Raw genomic sequence first — 21939 nt, 5'->3', positions numbered from 1 at the left:
ACATTCAAAACGTGAACTGCCATATTTCTTTCTGTCACCATAATAGGATTTGAACCCAGGTTGCCAAGGTCAAGAATGCTTTTTGCTTTCCGAATGATTTTTTTTTTACTTGGCGCCGTCTTTGAGAACTTCTGCTCAGGGTTTATTACTTAGTTGTTTTCGGCAATTTTAACAACTTTCGTTAAAGCACTTGTTAGTTATCTTCCTTTAAAAAACAACAAACAACGGAGGTCCTTGTATATCGTCTCTTTTATTGAGTTACCGAGTAATCCAAATGAAATGCTTGTGGCGTTCAATTCAGCATGTTTCCAACTTTCCTAAATCCAAACACGGTTTTCGCGCACCAGTTCGCACAACCATACAAAAATAGAACGAAATTTCGCGCGGAAACCGACAGTTCTTCGCAAACGTTGATTTGAAGAAAAAAGTCGTCGCTCTTGCGCGCCCCCTCACGGTCATAACCGCTCGCAAACATTCGACGTAGATGAGATGTCATCGAGTATCGCTGGACCAACGCTGACGCGTTTTGTAAACGCGTTAAAAAATAAACGGTGCCCATAGCGGCACGCAGACCGCGTGGTCGTTTCCAGACCAAAAAGCAGCGGCTTCGAAAACGGTCACAAGAAAACAAAAAAAACTCAATCGTTCGAAGATGAAAATAAATACGCTGAACCACAAGGTGGGGCTGTGGTGCGGCGTTGTCTAGGAGGATGCGATAAATATATGTAGCACCGATGATGAACACGACGCGGGCAATAGTTTTGCTATGTATGAAGTCAACTACAGCCGGAAACACAAGGTGTTCGTGACTGCTCGGTCAGTTTACATCGAGTTTATAAACTACAGCGTGATGAACGCTCAGGCGACGCATTTCGCTACAGCCACGAGGCTAATATACCAAAAAAAGGGGGCGAGACAATTTACACACAAAAACCCGACAATAAATAGTTGACGTCACTTTTAGCAGATTGTGACGACACAATTCTCGCAGGGTCAAGATACGACAACGGAGGGTTAGAATACGCCCGTGTGTAATGCAATGAAAATGTAACCTATTACATTGGGAACGCAAGCTAACTTGTCTATATTTTAGAAGCGACGAAACGCTGCTAAGCAAAACACTATTTCATCACGTTGATATGTGCGGTCCCACCAACACATATCATTAACGAAAAAATGTTACTTTCGAAATCAACGATATTCAACGTTATTTTAATCGCGCGGCATTATTTATGACGCGTAAGAAGGCCTGGTGAACGGCAAGAAATGACTTGAGGGTGTGAAAGGCAATAAACTAAACTAAACGCCGAGTAACCTACTTGTCAATTTTTGGCGCTTCTTTTCCTATTCACATTTTCGATGTTGTGGCGGCAATTTATTCCCTCAACTGCAAAGCGAGAGGCAGTTTTGGGCACTGCATAGGGTTGGTGTGTTGTTGAGCAAAATACACCACTGGACAAAATATATATTGAGCTTACGTCGGAAGCAAAAAGTGCCTACTTGCGTTTTCGCGCGTATGCCGTAAGTGATATTAAAGATACCGTTTTATCATTAAAATATCGCCGATAATTTCAGGCAGTCATACTCGTGTACGGAGAGATTTGATGTTGGATGTCTGCGTCCGGACGATTGCGGTTAAAAGTGACCGAACGGGAGCTGACCACGTGCGCGTACGGTTGCCATAGTTGGCGAAAAACTATTCACAAAATCGAACACGAACTCAGCCTTGTGGTTCACACTTTAGACGAACTACTCAGAAAGCAGACTGACTGACGTCACACTTTCAGCACATAACGTCGCTACTTGAGCGGATAAAATGACGCAATAATATCCATGTCTTGGAGCGTTACAGCGCTGGGAGCATATCCCCAAAACCCCATACATTTGATAGGATGAAAGTCGGGAAGAACCAGTGAGACTTATTTGCGTGTGATGGAGTTGGTTGAAATGCTGTTGGCAGATGTGTGTGGCAGGTTATTGGTCTGCAAAGGTAAACGTTGTCTTTATTCAAGTGTATTGGATATAATAAGGTAATGGTCAAAGCTGTAAGTGCTACTGGGACGTTATAGCAACAAATTTACCAGGAGGAATTGGCTTTACACACATTTTGTTGTTCCTAAAATTTTTTCCTTTTTTATCTAGCTATATTCTGTTGTTGCCAGGCATATTATTTTTTTAAAGTGTTCTTCTGGCACAATTAGGGTGACTTTTATTGACCGATGTTCCATCTGCTATACATGTCTGTGTGATGCACCATTACCCTGATGAAGCCCAGCTGGATCGCAGGTGAAACATGGGACAATAAAAGTCACCCTAATTGTGCCAGAAGGACAGATTAGTAAAAAATAAAATTTAAACCTACCTGCCTGTCTTGGAAATACATATTCAAAATCATACAAGAAAAGTTGACTTACAGCCTTGTCTGGGTGTGTACTGCTGAGGATGATTCGGGGCGCTGGTCGCAACATTCTGTGGAACATAAGCCTGCTGAGCTGCCTGGTTTGGGCTGTGGGCAATCGGGGTATTCCCCTGAATCATCATGTAGCGTGCTGGGTTGATTTGGGTCGCGTAGCCGTGGGGACTGAACGCAGGAGAAAGGTTACCGCGGGTAAGTCATTTAAAGCAATGTAGCCACTAATATATGCTGGCTGCTGGCACAATAGTTTACAAATTTGCTATATAATACCCCACTCTATATGTTTATCACATATGTTACACTTCATAATCAACAATGTATTTTCTTGTCCTGCTCAACCCCGAGTATATACATGGAAAGGAAAGCACACCCAGCGTCACTTATGGATTCCTTTTAAATCACACATATCCATGCACCCACCTGCTGGGAACCATAGCAGGGGCACCGTGCATCGAATGTCCAATCATAGGCTGAGGGTAGAAGGCATGGGGTGTTGCAATCATAGCGTTCTGTGATGGGGGGTGCATTGGTGGGGGAACGACCCCTGTTGGTTGCGTCGGCTGCTGCATTGTGGCAGGGCTAGTGGGGGGGAGAGCCTGCATCACGAAACATTAAATAGGTTTGAAAGGATTTTAATTTTTCTAGAGGAAAATGTTCGTACTGCATTAAATAATTTGCCGTTTTTTTGGTTACATAACAAACTTTCTGCAAAGCAATGCTGTGAAGTTATGTATTCACAACTACTGATGGGAGAGCTACATAAAGGCAAATGTAATGAGATTGTGCACCAAGCATGTAACAAAGACAGGATAAATTCGAGGTACAATGATTTATTATGTATGTACCAGTATGATGCATACAGCTTTGTATGAGAAACTTGTTCTAAATCAATTAATAGCATTTTCAGCCCTTTCCAAAAACACATTTGCGATCCCTGCAAAGTTTACCTTAGTGACACGCTGTGTGTAAACTACAACAGACACCACTACATATTTTAGTCAATTCACCTGATTTGGTGTGTGGGCCGAATGTGGTCGAGGCTGGGGTTGAATGTATGCGCCCTGAGCCATGTGTGATTGTTGTGTTGGCTGGTTCTGTGTCTGTTGCTGGGTTGGTGGGGCTTGCTGAGGTTGCTGCTGTTGTTGTTGTTGCTGCTGCTGTTGGGGTGGTTGATGTTGGTGAGGATGTTGTGGTTGCTGACCAGGTTGGACTGCTTGCTGGGGTGCTGGTTGTGGGAACACATAATCTGTAAAATGTGTGTTAAATACTTAATTGAAGCTGGAATAATTAATCTTGTTTGCGTTCGGTTTTATTTTCTTATTTCGAAACGTTGTATTTCAATGCCTACATTCCAAGGCCTTTAAAAGAATTTTGATGGTGAAAAAATGCTTTTCGTATTAAAAATTTTATTTGCTCTTTTAGTTTGTAACAAATAATGAAAAACCAGCAACGTACTTGGATACATTGAAGGCTCATTCGGGTAAACGGCCCTCGGCGTCGTCGGAACCATATGACCTTGATATACCATCTGACCCATCTCTTGGTACTGCAAAACAAACATGAAAATCCCCCTTTAATTTAGTCAAACACAATCACTGCTATTCTGTAGAAGTCTCGTCAGATGGTAGACAAAACTTTGGTTGCAATAAAAATCTTGGAATTTTTATGCCATAAAAACAGTTATTCCAAATAAACAAATACTGCTGTCTGACAAGGTGAGCACAGTGTCAGCTACAACAAATTAACAAAACATAGCTTACCGGTTGTGCCATAACCCCGGCCTGACCAGGGATGTGGTGTGCATTCGGTGCCAGAATATATTGAGTCTAAAACAAATATTGCTGTCAGAATTTTTAAAAGAAAATCAAAGATGGAACCAAAAATCAACACAACAATGTTTATAGCAAGTTATACAAGAGAAGCCATAATTGTCGTTATCTTGTGTCTAATATAGATATATTTTGATTACAATATAATAGTCAGTATCTATTTATGCCTTTTTCTATTTTATTAACCTGGTATTGCGGTCCTCCTATGGTTTGAATAGTTTGAGTCATGTGATGGCTGACTACTGGGGGGTCGTTTCCAGATGGGCTGATGATAGTGGGGGGCGTTTGGCCAACTTTGAAATAAAAATAACTTCATAATAAAATAACTTTTATCAGCATAAGTACCCTGGATCACCAAGGACCCGGTAACGGAAAACTGATCACAAAGATCGACTAAAAAAAGTTTTGCTCAGCAAAAATAACTTCATTTGCGAAAATTTCTTTTCAACATTTATTATGAAAAAACTGGCGTCAAACACCCTTAATGATAAGTTTTGCTGAAAAGAGTATGCAAATGTGCTTCAACTTCACAAGACATACGAGGATGCAACATATTTTTGGAAAGCAGACAAAAATATATATAAATCCAACAATACAGCAAACCAAATATACATTTAACGAGAATTAAGCCACAATTCTTACCCAGAGCTTTGGTGTATGTGGGCCTATACATGTAGCTAATTGGTGCACTTGTTCCATGCTGCAAAAGAATGAGCGATGTTATTTCGCATCGACTTGTTAGTACGAGATGAAGCTTACCTGGTATGTGACTTGCGTGGGTGAATTTGGAGTTGTTGACCCACTTGGCTTCTGTTCCAAAAATAACAAAACAAATTATTTCATTTAAAAAAAATTCTGATTGAAAAAACGGGTGCAATCCAGTTCACTTTTCTTGGTTTCGAATATAATCGCAATTTTAATAATTATCACACTTTGGCGGTATGATATTGACTGTTCTTATCTTAGATGCAGAAAGTTATCTGTGCAGCACCTTTAAAGTCCACCAGGAATACCAATTTCCATACAAATTATTTCCATACAAAGGCATTGCTAAGCCTTATTAAGGATGTGAGATATGATTTACCCAATCAAGATAATTCACAATATTTCCAACAATTGTGGACTTGCTTACCGAAAATGTTCTTGGTTTGAACAGCGGTGCTTCTGGATTCAATTGATGTCTAAAAAATAAAATTTATGTTGTAAAAGTTGTAAGTGGATTTTAGTGCACCTAACATATGAAACATCTTTTACAAATTTCATGTACATTATTACAAATGCAAAGTCTCTGTACTAGTTGTGCTTACTTGGCAGAAAAAAGTTATGCTTGACATAAAATAAACTACTTACGAATCAGGTGAGGCTTCAGATGTTGCCGACGAGCCAAGGGCAGGTTGGCCTCCTGTCTGTTCACCCCTTGGTGGTGCTGTTCCGACATCGCCAGACGATGAAGATGGTGCAACTACTGCTTCAGAAGGGATCTGCTGCTGGGTTGCACCTAAAAAGAAAATAGGTTTCAAAACTGATAGTGCAACTGCAGTTAACAATGTATGCAAAAATAAATAAACAATTCATGGAAAAACTTCGGACTAAGGTTTCCTTTATTACTTCATAACAGAGACTTCGCCTGTTATGATTTTTTTTGAGAAAAATAATAACAAACAAATGTATTTACCACTGTGTTGTTGTTGTAAGGGCTGATCACTTGTTGATGAAATGCCTCCATGCTGAGGTGATACAAATCCAGTGGCAGCGCTTACTGTGTTCACTGCTGGCCCAACCGACGATGAGCGTGGTGAGTGGATGTTAATGGCTGGTTGTGGTTGCTCAACTAAAAATCAAATCAATTCATAACTCACGTTTTATAAATCTTCAAACTTTCATGCAGCTATGTGGGCTTTCTGCTTGTTTTTAATCTTTTTAAAAATCAATTGTTTTAGGTGATATGGCATTTTGGAGGCACAATTCTAAGTTACTATTAGTAGTATTATTGCAATTTGTATTTGCCTCTGGAACAATTTTACACAAATAAATGTGTGCATTATGAGAATTAAAACCTTAAACATTACTTATGTCAGGGTTTTACATCGGTAGGGTCTGTGTACCACCCTGACCATTTTTTTTCAGTCACCGATGAAAAATTTTGATGACCCTTGCTTTTACGAACTTCACCGCTCAAAGTATTATCATTTTGGTGACAGCCTTGACTAGTCGTACAAGTCCTGCTCAAAAATCCTGGCTTATATTGTCCATGCGTACTTACCAGCTTGAAGAATCGGCACCGGTGGTGGCATTTGTTGTGTCATTTGTTGTGGCATTTGTTGAATCATCATTGGCCCAGTTCCAGGCCCTGAAAGCAGAAGTACTGGCTGGTGGGGAAGTATACCTCCTTCCACACTCTCCATCGACTGGTGTGGCATGTGCGCGTGCGTGGCAGGTGGTGGTTGTGACATGTTTTGAGGTGCCACTTGCATTGGTGGCATAGGTTGCCCAGGAGCAGGGGACTGCTGTACCACCTGTATGGGTTGTGGTGGTGGCACCGTCATGCCTGGTTGTGATGGGGGCGGTTGAGACACAGGTGCCACTGATGTTTGTTGTATTTGTGTTCCTGCAGCGGCAGATTCTGGACATAAAAAAGAGATGACTGATATCGATTTCTGTGACAAAAACAATATCTCTGCTACAGATATTTCATCCCTCCAAACTAGCAAGAGTGACAAATATATAAGAGAATATGTTGCCCCGAAGGTTGCTGTGGGTTTTATCTTTACCAATTACAGCATAACAGTGCTTGGCACAATTCAATTCACATTTTTATTTAATTTTAATGCGTACGTACACTGTTCTGAGAATGAAGAGACCGGCCCATACTATTGTCAACATTGACATATTTCATATGAAAAAAGGTTTCGGCAAAAACTTAAGCCATCATCAGTTTAAAGTCTCTTATTCTCAGAACTAAGAGCAAATCACTAAATAGTGTTCCTAAGTACACTGCGTTATTCTAATGGGACTAAAAAAAATGAGTGACAACAATTACCTAAAATATATGAAACACCTTCAATTTGCAAAGTAACCATAACATATGTATAGTAAACTGCTTACCTTGTGGTGTCTGGATCCTGTTAAGAGGTTGTGCTGATGGAGTCCTGGGTTTGGAGTAGCTGTGTTGTTTATTTCCACTGAGCATTGGTTTGTTTTGTATGTTCCCCCCAATCTGTTGCTTATTGGCATCGCCACCGCTTGGTTTTTGCTCCAGCTGAATGAACAATTACAGTTTTTTGGGTAATTTTGTGTTTATTACACATTATGGAAGTTCATCATCCCACAATTCAACACATAACATCGCAACGAATTGAAATTGCAGCCAGAGATGAAGTCAAACACCAGGCATTTTAATTTTGTCATAATGTTACTAAAATTAGCCTACATTTCAAAAGACTTCTGCCAACCTAATTACAATTGCCCACATGTGAGCAGCCTATTATGAAATAAATAGTTGACACCCTACCCTGAAGTTAGTTTGGAAAGCTTTCAATTCCTCCATTGTGTTTCTACCAGAATCCGACTCGCGGGAGTGGGAAATCCCCTCCGAATTTTTCTTGGTCAGAACCTTGGTGGGGGCTACACAGACGTAAACGTTACTGAAACAAATGCTCAAGGTATGTGCAACTTGCACAAAATAAGCGGGTAAATATAATTTTGTAGAATAAAAAATTTACGTTGCACTGGGGTTAGTATTACAAATTATGCAAGGCAAAGTTTCTTTCGAAAACAACAAATCGGGCTTTTCTAAACAAAAAATATTTACTGTAGATTGTTATCAATATTCCTGGGAGCTCTACATGGACATTTGGCTGCTTGAATACAAATAAGTTAGCCCTGTTATGAAGGGGTGGGAGGGTTGTCAAATGAATATCAATAAGGAAATGTGTTCAGAAATAAAATGCAAGAAACCATATCGACAATGTCCATTAATATAATTTACACGTTTATACATGAACACGATAAGAATAGACACAAGCAGCTAGTCGTTTTGTATCCAAACCATTGTGGTTACTCTCATCCATACCTTTACCACCCTCAGCTGGTGCTTTAACTGGCACTGGGTATTGTGGGATGGCTTGCTGTGGTGATGCACTACTTAGTTGAGGTCTCGGTGAAACTTGACTCTGGTTTTGTTGAAGTGGGTGGACAGCTTGTTGGTGAATATCACGTGGTGGCTGAACGGGTGTTGTGGACTGTGCTGCAGTAGGTGGAGTCTGACCTGTGTTGAGGTGTGTGTTTAAGATGTTGCAGTGGTATAAGATTGTGCGCATGTTTAACTAGCGCTAGAGCACGAAAAGTTTTATTTTCCGGCTGTCAAGGACGTTAAATGTGAAATGACACCAATCTCAATTACGATATACAAGAGCATAAAGTCAATTCCAGTACTGGAATAAGTTTGTCACAAATTGCAACGACAAAACAAACATCACAAGACAAAAAAATACGTTGCCAAGCAAAAGAAATACAGTAACAGTCAAGAAATTCAAAATTACTTGCCTCTCACTGAGTAGACGAACTTCGTGTTTTGACCCACATTGTGGACGGTAGCAGCAGTGGGGTACGGTTGCCGCATTCGATTTTCAGTATAGGGGGGCTGCATGGTTGGTGGGCCTTTGTTTGCGGATCCAGAGCTTCGCAGAGCAGATGAGTAAGACATATCTGAAACAAGGCAAATTTAAAATACATGCATCGACCATTAATTCAACAGGTGGGCCAATGGCTTTGTGAGTGTGGCAAAGTCAACAGTTTTGTAAACAAATTTATTTATGTACAATAAATAACGCTCAAAAACTGTAAATGAATAGCAAGAAAAAGATTATATTTAACCAGAGTATAAGCAGTGTTAAGTGACAAATAAATGGTAAACTACAGGGTTGGATGCTGGCCATAGTTTGCCATATCTGGTCTAATTTAACCTGTCAGGGCTTTGTTCACAGCTAAACTTGCATGTCAAGTTCTGAAGCTAATCACTTGTCCTGAATTAAATTATCTCAAGTCTAAATCACAATTTAATAAAAATCAATACCTTCAGTTGAACAGATTAATTCTGTAAAGCACTAAGGTTTGCAACTCAAGCATAACATACATACCTACCCCACAATACCTCAACCAATTGTACCTGATTTATTTAAGTTCCTTTCGTGAGCTTGCCCCCTTTCTGTTTGTGGCTGTGGCGGCCTTCCCAAGATCCTAGGGACTATATGCTTACGCTGCACTGTCTGTCGTAACATTTCTGCCATGTAAACATTCTACAGCTAATTATGATTAACTCTTTCTTTCTTCATTGTTACAACTTTTTTGCTATAAAGTGCATGCAAGATACAGTAGACTGAAGAGAAAATACTTATTTGTCCAACATCACAAACTTGAATTACTGATCTGTACACATATAAGTCTTCGGATTAAAATCTTAAAATAGTCTCAAAAAATTTACTCAGTACAGATCTTCCGGCTTGCTCAACTACATATTTTGTCTAGTTCAAAAAAGTACATAATAGTTGACAAAAAATTATCCAGGCACCAAACTACCTTATCATGATCATTTTTTCATGTGTATTCAATGTAAATAACATGGATCGTCAGTTGATCATTTAACTCCAAAACTCCAATCAATGTCAATTATTACCTTTGTTGCCAGTTGGATAGCGAGGTCGGACTGACATTGGATTCGGCCCCGGGGGTGCTTGGGGTGCCGAAGGGTGGGGCACTTCAGTAGGTGGACCCCCCATGGGTTTATTGCCCCACTGGGGTGATGCGACTTGTTGCTGAGTGCCAGAAGAAGCAGAAGAGTTCCTGGACAACGATTGCTGGGGAGTGTTACGACCAGACGATGTTTCACTGACTGTTTGCGACTAAAATTGTGAACATCTGTTTTGTTTTTTTTGTGCTAATACTGAGTAGTTCTGTTATGCACTGTGATAGGATTACGTTATGGGGGGGAATATAATACCAGGCCAAGCAACATCACATTTTATACAGTTCAGCTTTTTTTTAAAACAATACTACCCTGGTCAAAATTCTTAGTTAAAATCATGACATTAGGATCAATAAATTTTTTTTGTCAATTTTGCAAAAAATTACTTTCATCACAACAAACTCACAAATTTCGCCAGAAAAACACATGTGCAATGAATATTTATGTTTATTATAAAAAGTACTTACAGATGAATATTCAGATGTCGGTGAGGGATGGTTCCTCTGATAATTCCTTGATGAAGAAGAACCCTGCCTTTGAGGTTTGGGTTGCTGGTTTGCATTGTATGCACTTTGGTAACCTGTAAATATATTCATTTCATTCCACTCACAATAATATTCAGTACAGTTTATAAGAAAACCACAGCTCAAGCACATACTATGTTATGTAACCAGAAAGTTGCATTTGAATTCACAATTCAGCAGGCCTTGGGCCACACCAAGGTTTACAGCAAAGAAAAATGTATGGAAAAAAATAAACATGAACTAAAAAAGTGGGTATTCATCAACCTTACAACAAAATGACACAATTTTTTGAACTATATAAATAAAAATAAAGTGTATATGCATAGAAAAAGGCAACCGTAATGCTGCATACTTGGATTTGCAAAGAAATACCATAGAAATAATGTATACACATATATAATCATTTTACAAACAGTTAACTTTTAAAATATATGTGTGAAAGCAAACAGCATACTCGGATCGTGAGGTTTGTTGATGCGGTCTTCATCTCTGTACATTCCACCACCTCCATGACCTTTGGTGAACCTGGAAATATATTCAATGTTTTTTGGCTTTCTTAGTTTGGCAGAAGTTTTTGAACTTTTAACTTCTCATAGAATGAGGTAATGGCAAGCTATCAATAAACAGAAGGTACGTACTACTTTGACATATTACCTTGGAGGCAAACTTTGTTGACTGATGGGAGTTTTACTAAAGCTTTTTCCAGAACCAGGACTTGTAGGTGATTCTGATGGGTGGGTTGGAGTATTTGCACGCTCTCTTGGAACATAGGAAGGCTGGCTCCTCTGCATGCCTCCGGGGCCCATGTAATTGCTATAACCCATCCGACCTCCACTGGTGTCTTTTCCACGTCCTCGCGCACGGGGAAACCTTTTTAGACCGAGTTTTAGGTTTTGGATCAACACACAATTAGTTAGTTTAGTGCAAACCTGTCAGGCCGATCACTTCTCTCCATGCGTGACCTGTCACTGCGTGGCGCCGAAGAGCTGCTGTCGCGAATTACCGAACTGAATTTTTCCTCTTCTGTCTGATTGTCTTCGAGCTACAAACAATGCATATTTTTGGATAGTTGTGTTTAGATTTGCTTCAGAGAAGAAGGAAAAAACAGATGCAAGATCTACAACATTGTACCTCAAGGTTTATTCTTTTCTGATAACTGGGAGATTTCTCCATTTCGTTTGCCAGCTGTGTTGCCCGAGCTTTTCGCTTTTTGTATTCCTCGGAGTCGTCTTCTGGCAGCTTCGTACTAAAATATATGAGGAAAAAAATTGATGAAAATGTGGTAATATTTGCCAATGAGATCTAACAGAGAGATAATCTTTTAAGTTTATACAGGGCCACTATTTGGTCTAATCAGGGCAGCATCGTGGAGACTCAATAGCACAGAATTTGCTTTTATGTGAAAATTATTCAAATTCCCCATATTTTCACCCCACTGTACATCACAAACAACTGCTTAACAAATTTTTTTTCACTTTTAAAAATCAGTTATGAAAAAAATTATAGTACTTACGTATACTCCGGTAAGCTTGGATTGTAGCTGGTTTTGACACCGTAGCGCCGTGAATTGGTTTGAAACATGTCTTCCGGGCACCAACCCCCATTCTGACCCGCTGTAGTTGGCAAATCATCCTGCAAGTAACAAGTTTAACATGCATTCTTATTCACACAGATAAGGTAACAAGATTTTTTGTGACTGAGATTAGTTGTATTTCTTGCGAGCAGAAATTTAATTACAAGTAATGTTGGTTTCATAGTTACTGAGGAATTATAAACATTTTTACCTCTAGGCCACCAATATCTGCGTCAGCTGAAGCATCACCACCTCCGTCCCACGGTTCGAGGGTCCGTGTCGGGTCGCCATTAGCAGGTGACAAGCTTGTTTCATGTGGTGCATCCCCATTTGACTTGATAGGAACTGTAGAAAAAACATAAACAGGTAACTGTGTAGCATTGTGAAACGGAGCTAAGTGCAACTAATTTTTGGGGAAAACTTACTGCTATCAACCTTTTTCTCACTAAGTCTGTTTTAATCCTACACTAATAAATATGTAAGTTTGCCACGGAGCACATGATGCAAATATTGTAATTGTTTCACCTTCTGCACTTTTCAAATCCACATCTTGGAAAACAGCACAGACAACATCATTTGACTTGAATATCAGTTCATCGATTAGTTTGTTACTGGACGGCAATGGACTTGTTGAAAGGGTGCTGTGAACTGATTTCACTCCGTTGTCTGTCGATTCCTGAAGGTGAGCAGCACCAAGAACAATATCCATCTGACAAAAAATCAAATACAGTCTGAAACACATGTGCCTGATTCACAATATGGCAGGATGTTTGAGATGTCAATGGCATGCAGCTCTTAAACCATCTGTTATGGCAGGATAGAGATGGTAAAATTGTTCGTGAGGATTAAAGAATCCAAATGAGTAGGGGTTACTCAGGTTTTGCTGCTTCAATTATGTATTACAATAATGTAGATAAAGGGTAGCTGGTTATTTGCATGGTGTTTAACACATAATACAAAAAAACTGAAATATAGCATGTATATCATTTTGTTACAAGTTAAATGGACAACTCCAGACCAAGCTACACAATAACTTACAGTAGGATTGGCCGTGTGGAAAATTCCTTGGTAAATCATACCATTTTTTACTTGAACGCTGCACTTTGATCCCTAAAGAAAAACAATATATGCAAGTTTTTAAGAACAGGGATTTTGAAATTTTGTTCCACTGCGATCCCTTTTTAAAAAGCAAATCATTGATGTCATGTGTTAACAATTTAATACAACCATAAACACTCATCATAAACCTTGGATGGTATTTTTGTTTGCAATACATATAGCAACCCCAAAATAACATATGGCGATCCAAACTGGGTTGAAACCCAAAGTTTGAAAAGCCCTGATAGAGACTGATTGGTATATATCTAGTACAATGACATGATGTTAAGATTACCATTAAAGACAGTACTGTATGCATAAGCCTTGGATTCGTGTAGGCCCCTTCACCACTCTGCAAAACACAAACAAATACTACTGACTTTGTGATCAACCAACACATAAAATGAGCTCATACACCTACATCACCATATCTATGTTCACGTAGTAAACATTTACTAATTAAAAAGTACAATTGTTCTGTCAGTTAAAATACTACTACACTAACACAAAACTTACTGGAAGTGAATTTTGCGTGCTCAGTTTTGATCTATTGGAAGATCTAAAAATATTATATGAAATAAATTTATCTGGTCAATGCAAATGTTCGAGCAATTACAAACAATTTGATCAGGGCAGTAACATTCAACTGAAAACTATCGATATATATATATACATACATATATATCATAAATCAAACACAAAACACATGTAACATGTACTTGAGAGGTTTGTTTTTCCTCTTGGTACTGCTAGACATGATTGTAGGCATGAAAGAACCACCGCCGATCGGTTAAAATTAACGAAGGGAATTACAGACAAGCACCATCCAACATCAAACTCCACGTTATCAATCAAATTCTGCAAAACAAATTTAATATATGCTCTCAACATTCGCCGATAAAAATCCTTTGATGTACAAATTACAAACTTTGCAATTTGGAGTCTTAACCTTAAAAAAATGTACATATGTATATACCTTAAACTTTGACAAAAAATACTAAAAAACAGATTAAAATAATAAACAAAAAACTTTCTTGGAGTAACCTAACCCACTTTTTGGAAAAATTTGCAACAAGCATTGCAATTTAGTGGATTATGGGGTTTTCTTCGTGATCTTCAAACAATAAATCTTCTTTAATTTCTTTGTTTCCCCTTTTCAACTGAATATCCAGATAATTTAAGGGTAAACAGTTGGTAAACTTTGCGTGCTAAAATAATTATCTTTTTAGTTACAGCAAAGTTTATAAATTGTCGAAAGTTTGTAATTTCGAAGAGCAAAGTAATCTAAAGGAATAAGCGAGCCTGAAAAATAAGGAAGTACATTAACTCCCTGCGTAAATTCACGAAATTCATGTATCGCATTTATATTTAAGTTTTCAAAATAACAAAACGAAACCAAACTCTCCCAACGTGTGCCAACAAAGTTAATCACGGACGGTCAACAAAGCGTGACGACAGCAAACGCGCACACAACGATTCGATCATGTTGAAAGAAAATGATAAATAAACACCTGAATTGGTAACATTTAAGAAACTTCAATTAACGCTAAAAAACACAAAACATCCTAAACAAAAATGGTTACCGACAAAAAAATTTTGGCCTTCAGTTGTAATACTGTAGTTCCAAAAACGTTTGTTGATAATATCGTTAGGTTTGGAGCCCTCTTTTAAAAAATTACAAAAACTTGCTGATCGAATTCGGCCTTTTGGGTTAACTCAAGCAATTACCAAACGCGTTTATTTTTTCCGAACGAACAAGGCGCCATCAGTCCCAAGTATTGGTGACTGAAGCAGTTGTTTATTTGAGGGGTGTATCAATTCATTTTCGTTTCTTTTGTTCCTGTTGGCGTTGTGAAATCCGAAGTCTACCAACTATGAGTGGATTTAAACATTTTTTCATTGCCGCCGTTTTTGTTTGTTGGCTGCATGGTGAGTATGCTTTAAAAATATAGTAAATTTACAAATGAAACTTCGTGATGCAAAACAACTTTCAGAATTAGTAAAACATTGGGCACCACAACAAACGTACCTGGCAACTATTGCCAAAAACATTGGGTGGAACTGTAGGCCTTTATAATTGTAGTAGCCAGGAGAACAGCTTTTTCTTTGACGTAATCTAATAGTGGTAAAATAAAAAAGCGAGGTCTTTGCAGAGTTAACCGATGGAGTAGGAGATTGGAGGTGTGGTAGCGGCGAGATAATACATTCATCATTCAGATGCGATGGCCGCGCCGACTGCTATGATGAAACTGACGAGAAGAACTGTGGTAGACACTCTATCAGTATTTCAATTTCTGTTACTCCTTATCTTGGGGAAATTAATCAATTTTGATTTTGCCAAGCTTCGCTATTTTTATTCATTAATTGTCTGACGGTCTTGTAAAATGATTGTACAGATCACGTAGATTGCCATGACACGCAGTTTCGGTGCCTCAACGACAGCAAATGCATTCCTCACGGTCTGGTATGTAATATGGTGCATGACTGCTTGGATGGCAGCGACGAAGAAAATTGCGAGGTATGGTCGTGAAATTTCAAATTTCTTCCTAATCACCGAATAACTAAATTTATGCACTTTAGCTATATACTTACTATGATTATCAAAGTAAAACAACAGTATAACGGTTATTTGTGCGTCACAGGAAACGCCGTACTGCAGAAGCGACCAGTTTTACTGTAACATGGATTGCATTCCGCAAGAGTGGGTGTGTGATGGGGAAGATGACTGCGGCCACCAAGAGGACGAAACGGATTGCGCCAGATACATTTGTCCCCAAGGAGAAATCCGGTAAAAAGTGAAACTAATTGTGCAAACTGCTTACAGATGGACACTGTTTCGACCTACAGGGTCTCGTCAGTGCAGCTGGTGTGACTATCGTGAAACGTATGTTATGAAAAAAGAAATTGTTTATTCAGACAACGCAGTAATGTTGCATGTGAAGCTATACTGTTTTTTTATTCTGTTTATTTCTATATTGCTCGAAACTTATTTTCCGACTCGGAGGCGTTTTTAGCTAAAGGTTTGTCCAAGTGTGTTGTTTGCGTGGACAGATGCAACGTAACAAATATCTGCATCTCTGAGTACTGGTTGTGTGACGGTGAGGGCGACTGCGCTGATGGACTGAGTGAAGAAGATGACGAAGACGAGAGAAACTGCAACCGTAAGTGGTAGAAATCCAAATTCTAATTCAAAAAATAAAACGCCAGGACAACACATTGCTATAGTTTTCAAACCCTGTCGTTCACGATTATCTGTAACTTTTTCTTTAGATCATTACAGAAAAGAAAGCGAAACAATTGGCCCAGGAAGTGATAAAAGCAAGTTTGTAATTTAACAGAAAGTTTAAATAGCGTCGTGGTCACCGAAGCCGTGAGCAGCGCCTGCTACTTACGTAAGAACCTAACGGTGTGGAATGATGAGGTTTACATGGATGAGCTGGTATGCGATCAAGTGTGTGACGTTGAGGGTTCAACCCAACCGTGCAGCTGTGCTACTGGCTACAGGTAAATTCACCATAGAAATGTTAACCGTTTTTAAAGGTTTTGTTTTATTGAAGGGTGGATCCTTCGAAACCAACAAAGTGTTTGCTGAGTAACGGTGGGTGCAAAAAGTACATAATACTGTAAAAAAAGTATTATTTTAGTTGGTTAAGGTTGCATTTAGCATATAACCTGACAAGAAGCAAAAATATTTCCTTTATATGACCATATCACTTGTGTAAAGTAAAAGGCTGTTCTTGTATCTATTATTTTAAAATATGTTCTTTCCATTCCCGTATTCCTCAGCTTTCCCGCCATTTCTTTACTTCGTGTCCGGTTCTCACATTTTGCGCCGCGATTTGCGAGATGACGAGTCACAAGAAAATATCGTTTATCGATTGCCAGACAGTCGACCTCAGTAAGTTTACTGTCCTCTCATCTGTTACGTTGGATTATAACTAGCATGTGTTTGTCTGTTCAGTGTGATGAGCCTGGAAGTGGACACAAACACTAATTCTCTTATTTGGGTTGAAATGGAAACGGGAAATGTGAATTTTCTGCGTACAGACGACTCTTATCACATTGTTTTACCAGGTACATTTTTTCAAATAGGTGATGTGTATCAGTGTGTGCTAAAACGATCATTTGCTTTCCTGATAACGGATTAGAAATGTGTTCCCTGTTGTTGGCATGTTCTGTTCATTTTATTCGTTTTTTTTTTCTACTGACCAAATGAGATGATCAATGTACACAGACACATTCGAATATGACCTGCCATTACCATTATACACCATAGTAACGCCTTTTGTGTTATTGTTCGCAGTTTCGGCAGCGGTCGCGGTGGCTCTTGACTGGATGACGCCCAACTTGTACGTCGCCTGCAGAAGTACGGTCACCGCACAAAGTCACGTGACAGTTATTCCCCTCCTGAGAGTGCAACAGCCGACCGACAACATGCAAGGATACGACATAAGAATGTTTGACGATCCGGTTTCCATTGCGCTGCATCCGAAAAAAGGGTAAAATGACAAAGTATTCCTCATTCATTTTGTCTCTTACATGCTCCCTTTGTTTAAGAATGCAAAATTTTCTTGTGGAAAACATTACGTTACGTTGCAGTGTGATGTTGGTTGCGGACCAGGGAAATACCCTCGAACCTTCGCGAATCGTTCTCATGAACATGGACGGAAGTGACGCACATGATTTCGAGGTGGAGCAAGTCCGCACCATACATTGCGTCACAATAGATTACGTCACGGATGTTGTTTACTGGAGCGAATCAAATCTGATGGACGCCAGAATTGAAATGAAGGCGATGGACGGAAGATTAAGCAGGGCAGATATTTGGTTTCAAAAATTTTGATTAAACTTTAAAGAAACTTTTACCGATATCACGCCGTCAAAAATGACCTAATATTTGTAAGCGTCAGTTGAAATGGGATTTGAGTCAAACCAAGATTTCTAAAATTCAAAGAAAATTGTTTATAACTAATCAATTTGTATTTCCCGGTCTTGAATGCTCGATTTGGCTTTTAATCTTTCAAGATATTCATCTCGTTGAAGGACTTTCATCCTTTTCACACACCAACTTTTGCCGTCACCATAGCAACCACACGTTACCTAGGAACAACACTGCGATATTAAGCGTCACCAGGAATAACCAACGTCATAAATTAACCTTCCGCAGACTCTTCTTATGCGTGCGATGGACGTCGTGGCTTTGCGTTCTCCCTTCTCTCTCACGTTGTACGAAAACCGACTCGTGTTTAGCGACAACAGCTCTGGCGACATCTGGCGGATTGATTCGATGATCGGCAAGCCAGAAGGTTATCCTCACAACCACGAACCACTGTACAAGGGGTTGGACGCCTCTAGTGTTCTAGCTGTGCACGTAGCGCATCCATCGCTCCACCCCTACAGCGAAGGTATTGCGGTTAGATTTAGAGCAAACGCTCTAACCACTTCCTATACATGCTTGTTTAAAAACCAAATGTGAGTAATATAAGAGTGTACAGCAGCACCTCAAATGACGAACATTTCTCTGCATTCATAGAAATAACGCAAAAGTTTCACAGAGGCAACGGCTTGCCAATCATCAGCCCAATGCAGTCACGCATGTGCCCTGAGACCCGCTGGATGGCGCTGTTTGTGTCCGAAGGGAATGATTCTCGCTCCAGATCGGTTCAACTGCATCGGTAAGTTGAATTTTATTACGGCGGGTTTGGAATAAAAACAAAAGTGCTGGTTACCTGGTGGGCATGGAGTGTGAAATTCTGAACGGTTGTAAAACCACGGCTGTTTGCTATTTGTTCCATGAATGGCCGGACGGAATTTTAAAACTTTGTTCCATTAATAGGATTTAAACTCGGGAGCTATTTAAAATCATGAGTGCCAATGGGCCACGTGAGGATAAAGTTCGCAAAGAGTATTACACTATTGTATTATAGACTACTTCACTTACAAGAAATGCGGTAAAAGAAAGAAAGTTTGTTCCCAAATTTCATTTGACTGCAGCATGAAAAGGCCTGAACATTAAACAGGATCCAACGGTTTTGGCCAGAGGCCCAATAATATTCGGTTTTAATTTGACAAAAGTAAGTTATACCAACACATTTCCATACAAGTTCCATTCGGTATTACAGAAAATGAAGAAACCGTTCCCGATTCGACCACCACTTCCCCAACTACAACCACGCAAGCCCCACTGACCCAAACACAAATAACTGCGGGAGGAAACAATGTCGTTGGTCACGGCGAGGATACAGAGTTCAGTGTGACGACTTGTTCGATCCCTCCACTGCCGAGATACGTTCAACCGGTCGGTGATGAAGTGGCGATGACAAAACCGGTTGTAACTACTGCTGTGACTGTTCGATTCCGCTGCCTGCCTGGGAGTCACGTTGCCAGTTAGTACATCTAAAGTCTCTGTATGTTGTACGTTGTACGCGCAAACATTTTTCGGATTGCAGACCGACCAATGGCGACAGAGTTTTCGGTCACGTGTCTCTTGTCCGGCCAATGGAATGCCAGCATCGCTGCTTCTTGCGTTGAATGGACATGCGCCGAACTCGATTGTGGAAAATTTGGAAGCTGCGTTTCAACCGCTTTGCATGGTAACGTTGCTAAAGGCATATATGTTTTTTCGACTTGATAAACCTTCAGTCAAGAGTTATATTGTAGTGTTATAATCACAGTAAAAAGGCATCATATTAAATTTCATCAAATTTACGTTGAGGGTTCTGAAAGATTCTGTAACAAATACCCTTCCCAGCTGCTGTATGCAAGTGCCCCGACAACGTCACTGGCTTCACCTCTTGTAATAAACCACCCCCATCCACCGAACAACCCCAAGTTCAACCATCTCCTGAGGTTGCATCCATTTCTGCCGAACCTTCCAAAGCAACACCGAATCCAAAAGTTTCATTCTTCAATCGATCCACTTCCGCACCCCCCGCCAGCACCACCGCTCTTCATGACGTCATCACCGGCGTGCTGACGTCATACTTGGGCAAGATTCTAGGTGTGGTGGTCGCTATTGTTTTGATCGGTGGATTCGTCTGTTACATGGTTTACTACTGCGCGAAGTAAGTTACGAAGGTTGTTGATTTTTTAGAAGTGTGTTTGGTAAGTAGTTGAGATTCCCGCTTTTGCAAAACGTAATTTTTGTGAACTGTTTCGACCATACTGTGTCTCATCAGTGTAGCTCCGTTTGAGAAATGACTGTTTAGCAAGTTTGTAATTTTCTGTGGTTTTGGGTATTTTAGATTGAAAACTTAACAATTCCTGGTAAGGCTATAGGAAGTGGTTCATTAACAAAGCCGTTATCCGATAAACCACATTGATTTTGCAGAAAATCGCGGGATTCATTCGAAGTGCACTACACTGCTCAACCGCGCCGCAAGTGGCGAGCGACAAGGCGTCGAGTTGTGAGAACAGATGGAGTCGGAGAGATGCCAGGGATCGGTAGGTCCTCTTGATAATTTAACAACTATTTACCCATAGTAAAGTAGCTGAGAAAAAAATACAGCAGAATCTGTGACAATTTGCTATTATTTGTTTGTTGGCGCCACGTAAGTGTTAGCGTTGCTTGATTCTTTTTTTTTTCAGACAACAACAATTGCATCACGAACCCCAACTATTCGTCTCCAAATACCCCGAAAGTTCGCCTTGCTCTTCCCGACGACCTGGTATTCATTTTTTTTAGAAAACGTTTTTTTTTTTGACCACAATAAAATGGAAAGTACTAATACGCCTGGGCGCAGAGTTTTCGCCAAACTTGATCCACGTATAAGTCTATGTAACACAGAAATCTGTGCGAATATCAACGCCGTAATTTAGTGTATTTCAAATCAAATCTATATTATAACAGGTGGTTTCTTTTTTCACACTTAAACCGTTGACGTTCGTATAGATTTCTATATTTCACAGAGTTATATGTGGGAAAAAAATGTGTGTCCCGGTGTGTTAGTATTTTCCCAATAAAAGTGGCGGTTTAAACGTGATCAACGTTTGCCGCATGCTTCGACTATCGGAACATCGCAATTAAACCGATGCGTTTGTTCCAGGACAGCGGTGTTGACCGATCTAGCAGCTCGTTGTCATCGAGCGATTGCGCATACGAACCAATCACCGGCCGAGTGACGTCATCAGCACTTGATCCGATGGAGGAGGAGGACCGCTTGACTATGATGTCCACTGGTGAGTTTACAAACTAACGGAGCTCAAATGATTGAGTTTGTTTTTATCAAACGCAAATGGCCAATACGAGTTGGACACAACATTGCTGCAATTTACTTTATAAAATATGCAATTACTTACTGTGAGAACGTGGTATGATGGAGACTTGCGCGGTAAACTTGTTCCGTGAGGATGTATTTTTACAAATGATTATGTGGAAATCCCGATGTTGAGCAGAGAGGGGACGCAGAAGATCTGTAATTCGTTCCGCATTTCGTTCCATCTTCAACATCCGGAAGACAGAGAGCCAAGAACACATGTTACCCCGGCCGTAATCCTCTTGCTATTTCTTCAATGGAGAGTATGTCTGTCTTCTAGTTCAATTCTCGTATTTGTTGCTGAGTTAATGCTCCAATAAATTCCACTGCAAATTATTGATATCTTAGCGGCTAACATCGCGCGCAAAGTAATTTGGCAAGATGTTGGTTGCAGTGTTAGGGTTGGTTGAACACAGAGTCTTGATTCAGCCGTTTTTTGGAATTTAATGACCTACGTGAACCGGTTATTAACAACCGAATGTGTAAACCTATGTTTCACTT

General features: G+C 39.8%; 2 protein-coding genes across 3 annotated transcripts; one reads left to right on the top strand and one right to left on the bottom strand.

The window, feature by feature from the left end:
• Nucleotides 1-238: 238 nt before the first annotated feature.
• Nucleotides 239-14481, bottom strand: LOC145894042 (uncharacterized). 2 transcript variants are annotated; one of them, XM_082982481.1, is made up of 31 exons: nucleotides 14228-14481; nucleotides 13903-14041; nucleotides 13700-13742; nucleotides 13479-13535; nucleotides 13124-13195; nucleotides 12611-12794; nucleotides 12297-12430; nucleotides 12026-12144; nucleotides 11644-11758; nucleotides 11442-11554; nucleotides 11167-11382; nucleotides 10967-11037; nucleotides 10456-10568; nucleotides 9920-10145; nucleotides 8791-8952; nucleotides 8318-8512; nucleotides 7757-7869; nucleotides 7351-7504; nucleotides 6509-6868; nucleotides 5921-6076; nucleotides 5596-5743; nucleotides 5378-5426; nucleotides 5005-5055; nucleotides 4888-4945; nucleotides 4432-4538; nucleotides 4177-4242; nucleotides 3872-3962; nucleotides 3424-3662; nucleotides 2837-3012; nucleotides 2415-2581; nucleotides 239-1982 (listed from the first exon to the last, which is right to left on the bottom strand). In XM_082982481.1, exons 2-31 carry the CDS (start codon nucleotides 13950-13952, stop codon nucleotides 1975-1977), a joined length of 3813 nt encoding a protein of 1270 aa, XP_082838607.1. In that variant the 5' UTR covers nucleotides 13953-14041; nucleotides 14228-14481; the 3' UTR covers nucleotides 239-1974. The 2 variants fall into 2 exon arrangements, with proteins under 2 accessions (XP_082838607.1, XP_082838606.1); XM_082982480.1 differs by having other exon boundaries at nucleotides 14237-14481.
• A 541-nt stretch (nucleotides 14482-15022) lies between these two features.
• LOC145894855 (uncharacterized) lies at nucleotides 15023-21726 on the top strand. Its single transcript, XM_082983518.1, has 20 exons — nucleotides 15023-15112; nucleotides 15337-15450; nucleotides 15580-15701; nucleotides 15826-15971; nucleotides 16235-16344; nucleotides 16522-16687; nucleotides 16741-16781; nucleotides 16970-17081; nucleotides 17145-17257; nucleotides 17487-17682; nucleotides 17783-17999; nucleotides 18351-18588; nucleotides 18739-18858; nucleotides 19306-19569; nucleotides 19633-19776; nucleotides 19935-20247; nucleotides 20514-20626; nucleotides 20771-20850; nucleotides 21229-21361; nucleotides 21578-21726. The coding sequence occupies exons 1-20, from the start codon at nucleotides 15058-15060 to the stop codon at nucleotides 21673-21675; spliced, it is 2895 nt and encodes a 964-aa protein (XP_082839644.1). The 5' UTR covers nucleotides 15023-15057; the 3' UTR covers nucleotides 21676-21726.
• Nucleotides 21727-21939: the final 213 nt, after the last annotated feature.

This window comes from Ascidia mentula, chromosome 3 (genome assembly GCF_947561715.1).
Source record: "Ascidia mentula chromosome 3, kaAscMent1.1, whole genome shotgun sequence".
Lineage (NCBI taxonomy): Eukaryota > Metazoa > Chordata > Ascidiacea > Phlebobranchia > Ascidiidae > Ascidia > Ascidia mentula.
The sequence above is the reverse complement of the archived record's forward strand: the minus strand, read 5'-3'. Positions and strand labels throughout refer to the sequence as shown.